The 12,573-nt window shown below is 52.1% G+C and overlaps 1 protein-coding gene across 1 annotated transcript in view; it reads left to right on the forward strand.

The window, feature by feature from the left end:
* The first annotated feature begins 697 nt into the window (after positions 1-697).
* The window catches only part of NDUFA10 (NADH:ubiquinone oxidoreductase subunit A10), a 48,541-nt gene continuing 36,665 nt past the window's right edge, over positions 698-12,573 (forward strand). Inside the window, exons 1-5 of the mRNA XM_084264943.1 lie at positions 698-815; positions 1,863-2,031; positions 4,409-4,624; positions 6,080-6,166; positions 11,213-11,334. Coding sequence (XP_084121069.1) covers positions 744-815; positions 1,863-2,031; positions 4,409-4,624; positions 6,080-6,166; positions 11,213-11,334 — 666 coding nt within the window. The 5' untranslated portion in view covers positions 698-743. The remainder of the gene's footprint in view (positions 816-1,862; positions 2,032-4,408; positions 4,625-6,079; positions 6,167-11,212; positions 11,335-12,573) is intronic.

The following is a 12,573-nucleotide window of genomic DNA, read 5'->3' on the forward strand; positions in this document are numbered from 1 at the left end:
CACACACACACAGACACACACAGCCAGACACACATACAGACAGACAGACAGAGACACACACATACAGACACACACACACACATACATGCAGAGTCAGATACACAGACAGACAGATACACACAGATGCAGACACACACAGACAGACACACGGCCAGATACACAGACAGGCATACACACACAGACACACACAGACAGACACACACACAGACACACACAGACACACACACAGACACACACAGAGCCAGATGCACAGACACACACACATACAGACACATAGCCAGACACACAGAGACACACACAGCCAGACACAGACACACAGCCAGACACACATACAGACATACAGCCAGCCAGCCAGACTCACACACATACAGACACATAGCCAGACACAGACACACAGCCAGACACACAGACATACAGACACACAGACATACAGACACACAGACACACATACAGACACAGAGAGTCACGCAGGCAGACACACAGTCAGACACACAGACACACAGCCAGACACACAGACATACAGACACACAGCCAGACACACATACAGACACAGAGAGTCACACAGACACACAAACACACAGTCAGACAGTCACAGAGCCGAGCCCGCGCGGGGCGGGGCGTGACGGGGGCGGGGCTTCCGCGCCCTTACGACACCCTGCGGGACGGTAGCTCTGACGTCATCGCACCGCGTCCAGCGCCTTCTGTCGCGGGGGTGCTGCCGGCGTCTCCTCCTCGGCGCCGCCATGTCCTTGTGGCTGGGCAAGCTCGGCGCGGCCGCTGCCCGGGGCTGCCTGGGGAGCGCCGCGGGGCCGGCGGTGAGTGGGGGAGGGGGAGGCGGCAGCGGTTTGGCCCCGCGCCTCGCCGCGCTTCCCCTGGGGGTAGTGGCCGCCCCTCCGCGCGGCCGGCAGCGCTCACCTTGGGGTGCCCGGGCCTCCCCGGGGCGGCGGGGGGGGAGAGGCCGCTGGTAGCGCCGCCCCTCCGGCCCTCGGGAGCGGGGCTGGGCGCCCGGGGATACCCGCTGGTAGCGCCGGCCCTCGGGAGCGGGGCTGGGCGCCCGCGCCGGCACCAGCAGCGTCCCGGTGGCCGGAGGGGCCGCGCTTCCGGGGGGCTGGCTCGCTGGCGGGGGGTGCCGTGCTGCTCCTTGGAAGGAGCCGGTCCTTGCTGGGACTCTGGGGAGGAGGTGAGACAGGAGGCACAGGCCCGAGGAGTGCTCGAGGCCGGAGCCTGGTGACCCAGTGACCTTCAGCTCGGGAGTGGTGTCGGTGGTGGTGCGAGCAGGGTAGTGCTGAACAGAGAGAGAGAGGCACTCGCATAACCCGGGTCGCTCTGTTGCTCCAAACAAGGGTGACCCTGTTTCACCTGGGTCCCTGAGCTGGGCTAAGCAAGGTGCTGCCTTGGGCTTTACTGACCAGGTAGGGATTTATTCCTACCTTTGTCCCGGAGTTGTGTTGTGCAGCAGGACAGCTGTAACTCCTGAGAGAGCAGGAGGGGGTTTGCTGTAAATGTCTACCTAGCTGCAAAGAAAAACCCTGCTCTGGTGTCTCCCTTGGGAACATGGGGCACACTATGTGTCTGCTGTGGCTTTTGGGTCAGGGAAGTGTAGGCTCAGAGCAGTCCTGAGTCAAACTTTCATACACCAAAAATTCTTTCTTGGGTTCTGGCTTCTGTCTTGTGTTTCATAAACAGCTGCTTGGCCTGCAAACAGCTTTGTTTGCTGAGCTGGAACACCAGTGCTGGCTGTGCTGTGTGGAATCTCCTCTCATCAGCTGTGTGAGCAGGTGTTCTGTGTGCAGGAGGTCTGTGTGTGTCATTCAGCCCAGGAAGCTAAAATACCCCAATTTCACTGTCCTGTTCCCTTCCAGGCAAGAATCCATACCAGCTCCAGGAGGAATTTGGAGTATGGCTGGCTGGCTTATGTGTTGGGAGAGCGAACTACAAAAAGGTTCACTGAACACAGCAAGGTCTTCACAGTGGAAGGAAACCTGTCTTCTGGGAAGGGCAAGCTGGCACAGCAGATAGCAGAGAAGCTGGGTGTGTCTTTTATTCTACCTATTTCTGTTAGAGAATAGAATTTAACATGGTAACTGTCATTCTTGCTTGTCAGGAGCTCCTGGTGAAGCTTTCTGTACACAGCTTGTTAGTTAAGTGATGCTGTGGTTAGTGTGGAAGGCTTTTTGAGGGGCAAGTTCTGCCTGTCCAGTCCAGTGGGTTTCTGCAACGGGGGCAAGAGCTATGGATGTCACCTCTTTGGATTTCTGCGGGGCCTTTGGCTGTTCCCTGCAACACCCTTCTCTCTGAGCTGGAGGGATATGGATTTGATGGGTGGGCTGGTCAGTGAGTAAGGAATGGGCTGGATGGTAGCAGCTGGAGGGCTGGTGGGCAATGACTCCAAAGTCCATATGGAAGTGGAGTTCCTCAGGGGTCTGTGCTGGGACTGGTGCTGTTTAAGCTCTCTGGCAGTGGGATTGAGTGTACCCTCAGCAAGTTCACTGATGACACCAAGCTGGGTGGTAAGGTTAAAGTGCTGGAGGGACAAGCTGCCATCCAGAGGGACCTGGACAGGCCTAAGAAGTGGGCCCAGGTGCACCCAGATTCATCAAAGCCAAGTGCAGGGTCCCCCACATGGGTGGGGATGATCCCTGTTACCCATACAGGGCAGGAGATGATGGGCTGGAAGCAGCCCTGAGGAAAAGGACTTGTGGGTGAGAAGCTGGATGTGAGGCACCAATGTGCACTTGCAGCCCAGAAGGCCAACCCCATCCTGGGCTGTGTCGCAAGGAGTGTGGCCAACAGATTGAGGGGGGATTCTGCCCCTCTGCTTTGCTCTGGTGAGACCTCACCTGTAGTGCTGTGTCCAGCTCTGGAGCCCTCAGCACATCAAGGACCAACTCAAGAAGGACACAGACCTGTTGGAGGGTGTCCAGAGGAAGCCAAAAAAATTATCCGAGGGCTGGAGCCCCTCTCCTGTGAAGCCAGGCTGAGAGAGTTGGGGTTGTTCAGCCTGGAGAAGAGAAGGCTCTGGGGACAGAGCTTACAGGGGCCTTCCACTCCCTGAAGGTGTGTGTAGGAAGCTGGGAAAGAACTGCTCCTGAAGGCATGGAGCGATGGGACGAGGTGTGATGGTTTTAAACTAGAAAATGGGAGACTTAGGTTGGATATTAGGAAGAAATTCTTCCCTCTGAGGGTGGTGAGACCCTGGCACCGGTTGCCCAGAGAGGTGGGGGAGGCCCCATCCCTGGAGACATCCAAGGTCGGGCTTGATGGGGCTCTGAGTGACCTGATCTAGTGAAGATGTCCCTGCTCAGTGCAGGGTGGGATTAGATGGCCTCTGAAGGTCCCTGCCAACACAATGCATTCAATGACCCTATATATAAAGGGAGAAAAAAGCGGCAGTGAGATTTGAAATGAGGAGATAGATACTTGTCAGATCTGTAGGCTGCTCCTGTAAAGACAATTTGTCATGCATGAGATGCCATTTCCAATGGTGACAGTTTGCTCACTGGGTTCCTGAGCTGCGGTCGAGTCACCGAGCCCCTGGAGAGGCAGGGTTGTCTGCATGGGTGTACGTGGTGTCATGGGGATCACAGGGCTGGGGGCAGAAAGATTCTGCTTAGAACAATGGTTCAGCCCTGGCTGGGGAGGGGAGTGGTATCAGGACTTCAGATTAATGTTTTTTTACTCTGGGATGTGATTGAGTGAAGATGGCATCCTGGCTTGTGTCAGCAATAGTGTGGCCAGAAGGTTTGGGGAGGGGATTGTGCCCCTGTACTGGGCGCTGGTGAGGCCACACCTCAATTGCTGGGTCCAGTTCTGGCCCCTCACTCCAAGAAGGACATGGAGGTCCTGGAGCGTGTCCAGAGAAGGGCAACCAGGCTGTGGAAGGGGCTGGAGGGCAAATCCCCTGAGGAGCAGCTGAGGGATGTGGGGGTGTTCAGCCTGGAGAAGAGGAGGCTGAGGGGAGACCTTCTCACCACCTACAACTACCTGCCAGGAGGGTGCAGAGAGGTGGGCAATGGTCTCTTCAGCCAGGGGACAGGAGATGGGACAAGGGGAAATGGGGTCAAGCTGTGCCAGGGCAGGGTCAGCTCAGCTGTGAGGGAAAAGTTCTTCCCTGAAAGAGTTGTCAGGGCCTGGCACAGGCTGCCCAGGGAGGGGCTGAGTCCCCACCCCGGGTGTGTTTAACAGACACATTGGGGAGATGAGGTGCTCAGGGGTCTGGTTTAGCTTTGGATGGGAACGGTCGGACTTGATAATCTTAAAGGGCTTTTCCAACCTGGTGATTCTGTGATGTTTTACCCTCAGTTTTTCCATGTCAGTGGATTGTTCCCTGAGCTGAACAAGCGTTCACTGAAAACAAACCAAACCTGATGTTCTGTTCTCTCTGGGGTGGTTTTGTTTTTCTGGCCAGGAATGAAATACTTCCCAGAAGCAGACATCCACTACATAGACAGGATCACAGGGGATGGAACGCTGCTGCCTGAGAAGTTCCAGGGTTTCTGTAACCTGGAGAGGTTCTACAATGACCCCAAGTGCCCCGATGGACACTCCTACCGCATGCAGGCCTGGCTCTTCGGGAACCGTGTCCTGCAGTATGCCGATGCCTTGGAGCATCTGCTGTCCACAGGTACAGGAATTGCACTTGAAACTTGGAACTTCTTTGTGTAAGGTGTTCTGAAGAGCTTGGATGGTGTATGGGTCTTTAAACAAGAGGCTGTTTGGTTGTTAAGCTGCTTGGGTTTCCCCCTGTGAGGGGGTTAGCAGCCCAGTTACCAAAACACGGTGCAGGTTGTGTCAGAACAGTGTCTTGTGTCGTTTCTGGCAGAGGAAATGACACACCAGTTACCAGTTTGCCATATCACAACCAACCAGTCTGTGATGATTATTTCAAAAAGACATTTTCAACATACTGAGACAGCACCAAGTTGTTCAGCCTATTCAAAACTCTCCCTGGACTTAATTCCTAGTGGTGTCTCCTTGGCTTTCTTAACACACTCGAGCGGCTTGAGGAGTCTCTGGGGAGCATCAAGAGGAATGTAGCCAGCAGGTCACAGGAGGTGATCCTCCCCCTCTGTTTTGCCCTGGTCAGGCCCCACCTGGAGTATTGTGTCCACTTCTGGGCTTCCTGGGTAGAGAAAAAGCCAGGGATCTCCTGGACAGAGTCTAGAGGAGGTTACAGAGATGGTTAAGGGCCTGGAGCATCTCCCCTGTGAGGAAAGGCTGAGTGAGCTGGGACTGTTCAGTCTGGAGAAAAGACGACTAAAGGGGGACCTTATTAATGTTTATCAATATCTGAAGTATGGGATGCAGGGGGAAATGGCCAGCCCCTTTTCAGTGCTCTGTGGGTCTTGATGATGGATTATGCTAGTAATCAGGGAGATGCTGGTTCACAGTGCTACTTACAGGAAGTCATCCAGCTGTGAATGCAGTGTCATTGCCAAGATTGCAGTTAGTGAAAGCAGCAGCAGTCACCAGAAAGTTAGAGCTGTACTAGAAGAATTCCAACAGATATTGTGGTTAATACAAGCAGACTGTGCTTGACAGATATATTTTTTTCTCCAGTGAAGGCACCAAGAGCAGGTTTCATATCCCACCCTGAAATGACTAAATTCCATAAGCTCCCCTAATGATTAGGCAGTTTCTCATTCCAGTCAAGATAATGTGGTGAGGAAGTTCATTTGTCAGGCCTTAAGCCTGAGGAGCCTCTGGAGAGATGCCCTGTACCAACACTGATCTTCCTGATGCTCATACCGTAATAAACGGTGCAGAAAAGATGAGAAGGTGTGAAGGCCAGAGTGTCAGGCACCAGAGCGTCAGGCACAAGAGTGACCATGCTTGCTGAATACAGCTGGACATAGCTCCAGTGGGGGTAAGCACAGCAGGAGGACATACATATGGGCCAGGTGGGCATGTTCACTGTATGTATCCAGTAGGTTTGTGAGCCAAACCCTTGCTTTTTGCTTTCAAGCCCTTAGAAGAACACTCTGAAAGCTGACTGTAAGTGCAGTGATGTCTTTAATGTGAAGTGTTGCTGCCTGTGGTCTCTGAGCCTTGCTGACCAGGACCTACTCTCCAATTGCAGGACAAGGGGTGGTGTTGGAGCGCTCTCCCTACAGCGACTTCGTGTTTCTGGAGGCCATGTTCAAAGCAGGCTACGTCCACAAGCGGTGTAAGTAACTTGTGTGCCAAAGGAAGTGACTTTGCCATAATCTCTCAGCCAGCAAAGGTGGTGGTTCAGCTTTTAAAGAAACAAAAAAGCCTCCTTGGGAGCTGGACTCCTCGAAATATCTGTGTGTAAGGTGCTTAGTTTCACACAGCAAAGACTAATCTCAAGTCATGAGGCTTCCAGGTTTAATTCAAGGCTTTGGTTCTCTTGATATTTTAAAGAGCTCTGTGCATTTTTTACTTTTGTCTGGTCTGCCATGGAATCCTGCAGGTCTCTGGACATGTGGGTGAGCATGCTGATGAAGGCCAGAGCTCTTCCAGGCAGACTGTGATCTGGCAGCATTGGGTGGGAGGTAAATAATTAGTCACCAGGGTTTGGCCAACTTCCCTTAAATAGCCAGCTCCCTTTTGAATTTGGAAGGTCACACATGTTGCAGTTCCAGAAGGGCGGAGAGGAGGATCCAGGAAGCTACAGGCCAGTGAGCCCCAGCTTGATCTTCAGGAAGGTGGTAGAACAAATTCTCCTGGGTGCTGTTTCTAAATATATGGAGGATGTGGATGTGGTAGAGAATTGTACTTCAAATGTGGAAGGAAAGAGTTCCTAAACACCTGATAGTCATCTCACAGAAGGTGTGGTGGGCTGACCCTGGCTCGGGGGCCAGGTGCCACCTCCCAAAGCTGCTTCCTCACTCCCATCCTCAGCTGGACGGGGGAGAGAAAATGTAGTGAAAGGCTGATGGGTTGGGATAAGGGCAGGGAGAGATGGTGCAGCAGTTAGTCATGGGCAAAGCAGCCTCAACAAGGACAAAATCTAGTATCTTTCTCTAGCTTCTCCAACTGGGCTTTAGCTCTTCCCCAGCTGCCCAAGTGTGGGTCACTGCTATGGAGTGCAGCCACAGAATGTGTCTCAGGCCCAAGCTGCTCCAGTCTGGTGCCCAGGGAGTCACAAGTCCCCCCAGCAAACCTGCTCTGGCACAGGTGTCTCTCCACAGGCTGCAGGTCCTGCCAGGAGGCTGCACCAACATGGACTTCCTGTGGGGTCACAGCGTCCTTCAGGTGTCTCCCCCTGCTCCAGCATGGGGTCTTTCCACTGCATGTGGAGTCTCTGTTCCCTGTCCTCTTCATGGGCTGCAGGGGAATCTCTGCTCCAGCACCTGGAGCACCTCTAGCACTGACCTGGGGGCTGCAGAGCTGCTCATGTTTTCTGGCTCCTTGCTCTGGAGACAAAAAAGCTGCTATTTGCGTTTTTTCCCACCTTAACTTTGTTCCCCAGAGGTGCTGTGACCATCACTGATGGGCTCAGCCTTGGCCAGTGGTGCATCTTTCCTTTAGCTGGCTGGTGTTTGCTCTGTCAGACTTGGGGGAAGGTTCTGGCAGCTTCTCCCAGCAGCCACCCCTGCAGCCCCCCACTACCAAACCCTTGCAATGCAAACCCAAACCAGAAAGCTAGCTCAGTGGATAAGCAGAGAGCAACCCATGCTGTTTATTGCTCATAACCTCCTTGCTGAGGAACAGATAGTGTGTGGGTAGGAGATGGACAAGTGGCTGAACTGCTGGGCCCAGAGGGTTGTGGTCAGCAGCACCAAGCCCAGCTAGTGGCCAGTAACTACTGGTGTATCCCAGGGGAGGATACTGGGGCCAAAGCAGGTTTAAACAGGGTTTAAAACGTGGATGACAGGACAGAATGGAGCCTCAGCAGATTGGCAAGTGATGCAGAATTGGGAAGGGTGTGATTGCCAAGCTTTGGAAGCTTTGTGGTGGAGGATCTGGGAGTGCCAAGTTGAACATGAGCCAGCAGTGTGCCTATGTGGCAAAGGATGCTGCCAGCATCTTGGGCCCCACACAAAGTATGCTGTCAGCTGGGCAAGGCAGGGGATCCCCAAATCTGGGGTCTTGCACCAAGTTTTGGGTTACTGGTTGAAGAAAGATAGGAACTTGCTGGAGTGAGAGCAGAGGGCTGTCAGGGTGATTCTACCTAGAGGATCTGTTGTCTGAGGAGAGGCTGAGTGAGCTGGCCTGGAAAAGAGAAGGTGCAGGGAAACGTGTGTAAATGTCTGATGGTATTTTTGGCTGTAAATACTCATTGGCAAGGAGGTCTGGGTGGAACTGGGTCTTTTCTTAGCGGCACCTAGTGAGAGGTCAAGAGACTAAGGCCACCAACTGGAAGGGGCTGGATTGGATGAGGCTTCGGGCAACCTGATCAAGCGGAGGTTGTCCCTGCCATGGCAGTGGGGTTGAAACTAGGTGATCTTTGAGGTCCCTTCCAAGCCAAACCATTCTAGGAAATAAAAGTTCCATTTATTAAACTCCAGCAACCCAAGATTCACCACTGTGAAGGTGGTCAAAGCCTGGAGCAGATAGCCTGTGGAGGCTGTGGGATCTCTATCCTGAAGATACTTGGATTCTCTGGTGCTGGGTCCTGAGCTACCTGCCCTGAGCAGAGTGATGGAACCAGATCATCTGTGCACGTCCCTTCCAACTGAAGTGCTTGATCCTGTGGTTTGGGGTTATGGAGCTCCTGAGCAGCATAGTGTTACTGTGCTGGTGCCTTGTTGTTGGGCACATGGGGCCTCCATCCCTTGGCTGGGAATGGAGCAGTTACATGGTACATGTAAGAGATCAGCCACAGCCAAAACATGCAGACTTGCTGCTGAGCAAAAGCTTTGAAAGCCTCTAGAAAACACCTGTCAAGTCCAGTCATCTGCTGACCCTGCAGTAAATAATAGAATCATTCAGGTTGGCAAAGACCTCTAAGATCATCTGGAACAACTGTCTCCCTACCACCTCTAGTACTCGCTAACCCATGTCCCTGAGTACTTCATCCAACCTTGAACACCCCAAGGGATGGTGACTCCACCACCTCCCTGAGCAACCTGTTCCAATGCTCAACTGCTCCTTCTGAGAAGAAATGTCTCCTCATTTCTAATCTGAACCTCCCCTGGTGCAACGTGCAGCTGTTCCCTCTGGTCCTGTTGCTGGTTATCCGTGAGAGGAGGCTGACCCCAGCTCCCACAAGCAGGGAGCTGGAGAGATCAGTAAGGTCTCCCCTCAGCCTCTTCTTCTCCAGACTGTTGCTACTGAACTTTTTTCTGCCAGGTCTTAGGTGACATATATTTTGGCTACTCCTGAGGTGCAGATAACCATTCCTTTATGCTGCCCCATGTTCCTGCCATCATCTTCAATTTGGCCTAGGCTTGAGGGGTGTATGTTTCTTTTGAACACTTGCTGCCAGTTCCAACTCTTGCTGCAGAAGCTTGAGAGCTGGTTGTCCCTGTGTCTTACAGCTCTGTGTTGGTGAGGCAAAGCCCAGCAACCCATAAATTAACACTTTAGATGATAAAATTCTAACAGTTAATGGACTGTACTGCAGTCCTTTAACAGCAAACCTCTTGGTTAGAGGTGCTGCTGCTTACTCTGGTGCCCAGCACAGTGATCTCGTAAATTATTTGAAAGCTTGGTAAGATCTGTGGAGGCTTGCACTTGAGCTCAGTTTAGTGGAGCCTGTGGTATTAATACCACTAAAACTTGACCAGATGCCTCCTCTGATTCTGCCTTGCTTCCAAATTACCAGCTGTTATCCCAAAAATACTTTGGGTTATTGATGTGGTTGAAGATAGACCCAAAATTTTTCTCTATAGTGAGGTCCTGTGGTCCTGTCCTCTAGAGTGGAGTCTGGTTGTCTTGTGGTTTGGAGAAAAGATCTGCTGTTGCTTGTGTAGAGCACAGAGCTACTGAGTGAGAGTGGTGTAGATAAGCCTCTGCTACAGGAGAAGAGGGATGCTGCTGGGTTGGTGACCTCTTAAAAGAATTTGCTTTCTCTCAGCATGATTCTGTGTATGCACTGGAAGGTGAGGAGAATGCCTGCCTGATCCTTGGGCTCCTCTCGTGGTGGGAAATAAATGGAATGCTACTTGCAATGTTGTTTTCAAGCCTGTGACTTTCTTCCTCTGTCACAAGATCCTCTTTGTGGCTGTTTGTGTTGTGTATGAGGCTGTCAGGAGACCAGTGGGCACCTCGGGCATCCCCAGTGCTGCAGTTTTGAGAGGATCATAGAATCACAGACTGATCTGGGTTGAAAGGGGACCCCAAGGATCACAGAGCTCCAACCCCCTGCCACAGGCAGGGCCACCAACCTCCAGGCCTGGAGCTACATAAGGTTACCCAGGGCAAATCCCCCTCTCTGATGTACCTGGGGGTTGGATTCTCTGATCTCAGTGCACGTAGCTTCTTAGTTTAGTTGCATCTTACTTCCTGTTTCTAGAAGATATTTTTTTATTCTAGAAACTTCCTGGAAGTTCCTGTTTGAGGAGAATCCTTCCCTAAACTTGCTGCATCAGCCAAGGAGGTGCTACAAGTACAAAGGGCAGGGAATTGATTTTATTGCTGTTCAGACTTGAGAAAAGAAGACAGAGAGTGGATCTTATTAACGTTGATAAATATCTGAAGTGTGGGAGTGTTGTGTCCAGTTCTGGGCTTCCTGGGATAGAAAAATCCAGGGATCAGAGGAGGATCCAGAGTCCAGAGGAGGCTACAAAGATGGTTAAGGGCCTGGAGCATCTCCCCTGTGAGGGAAGGTTGAGTGAGCTGGGGCTGTTTAGTCTTGAGAGAAGACTAAGTGGGCATCTGGTCCATGTTTATCAATATCTGAAGGGTGGGACACAGGGGACATGGCCAGCCTCTTCTCAGTGTCTGTGGGGACAGGACAAGGGGCAATGGCCTCAAGTTGGAGCACAGGGAGTTCCGCACCAATCTGGGTGAGGGAGCCCTGGGACAGGCTGCCCAGGGGGTGTGGAATCTCCTTCTCTGGACATGGACCTGTGTGACCTGTCCTAGGGAGCTGCTTTGGCAGGGGGTTGGACCTGATGGGCTTTGGAGGTCCCTTCCAACCCCTGCGGCTCGGTGATAGGATGTGTTTAGCAAATGCAGGAAGAGGCTCCAGAACTGCTTGTGGCTGCATTACCCAGTGGGTTTGGATTTTAATGTGCTCTGTGTGTGTGTTCCCCGGGCTGCCTTCAGCTCTCTGCTGTGCTTGGTTTTGATGTTTATCCAGGTCTGGATCACTACAAGGAGATCAAAGAGATCAGCATTTCCGAGTTCCTGCCGCCTCACCTCACCATCTATATAGATGTACCCGTCCCTGAGGTGCAGAAGAGGATTCAAGAGAAAGGCGAGGTAATCTTATCTCTGCCTGCAAATTCTGCTGGTTAAAGCTTGGTGGGGTTTGTGTCAGGATCTGCATCTGAAAGAGCTTCTCCTCCTCTCAAGTGTAAGAGCTGTGTGTTGGTGATGACTGTGTGAGGATTCTGGTGTGCTGGCTCTAAAACTCAACTTCTCTTGGCTGCCTCAGTGGGCTGTACTGAGCAGCTCTGTAAAAACAGCCTGCCCTTAAAACAAACAACCAAACAAACCACTGAGAACCAGCCTCTGTAGCTGCTGTTGCAGGAGTTGTGCCCAAGTAATACACTTCTTGCAGCACAATGTGAGACTGTGCTTCCTGAACGCCGGATATCCCAAGTGGCTGTCCCCCCTTCTCCAGCTTCCCTGTTGGGACCTGTGTTGATGTTAGCCTGGGTCACTTCTGATCACCAAGTTCAGTTAACTTTGAGAAGTTATGAAAACTTACTGCTTGGTGCTTTTATGCTGACCCAGCAAACCCAAGGGAATGGAGCAGAGAAACAGGAGGGGAATCAGCTTTTTAAAAGGGCAGAGACTGGCAGGACAAGGAGGATGGAGTGAAGCTGAGGGAGGGAAGGGTTAGATGAGGTATTGGGGTGAAGCTCTTTCCAGAGAGTGGTGAGGGGCTGGAACAGGCTGCTCAGAGAGGGGATGGGTGCCCCATCCCTGGGGGCATTCAAGGCCAGGTTGGATGGGGCCCTGGGCAACCTTGTGTAGCTCCAGGCCTGGAGGTTGGTGGCCCTGCCTGTGGCAGGAGGGTTGGAGCTCTGTGATCCTTGGGGTCCCTTCCAACCCAGACCAGTCTGTGATTCTATGATCAATTTCCAAACTAGCTTTGTGAGGTGATTGGTGAGAGAAACCCAGGGTGTTTTGTGGTTGGTGCAATGTGAAGCTGACAAGAAATACAGCTGCTTCTTGTCACTAGTGCAGGATCCATCTAGTCTGAGGTTGACATGTGATTCTGAACCGTGGTTGATCTTTGACAGTTGTGAGACTGTACTGTGTTTTAAAAAGGGGTAGATGAGGTACTTAAGGATATGGTTTATCTTAGGACAGCGATGGTTGGACTTGATCATCTTTAAAGGTCTTTTCCAACCTTGTAATTCTGGGATGTCTTTTTTTTTTAACTCTTGGTGTTGGATAGAGACTACTCTGAAAAAGAAAATTAACTTTCTTCTGTAGTGTTATTTCCTCTGGTTACACCAGCATATTGAATTCTGGGGTTATTGAAATAGC

The sequence above is a fragment of the Gallinula chloropus genome (genome assembly GCF_964237585.1).
Source record: "Gallinula chloropus genome assembly, chromosome: 5".
NCBI lineage: Eukaryota > Metazoa > Chordata > Aves > Gruiformes > Rallidae > Gallinula > Gallinula chloropus.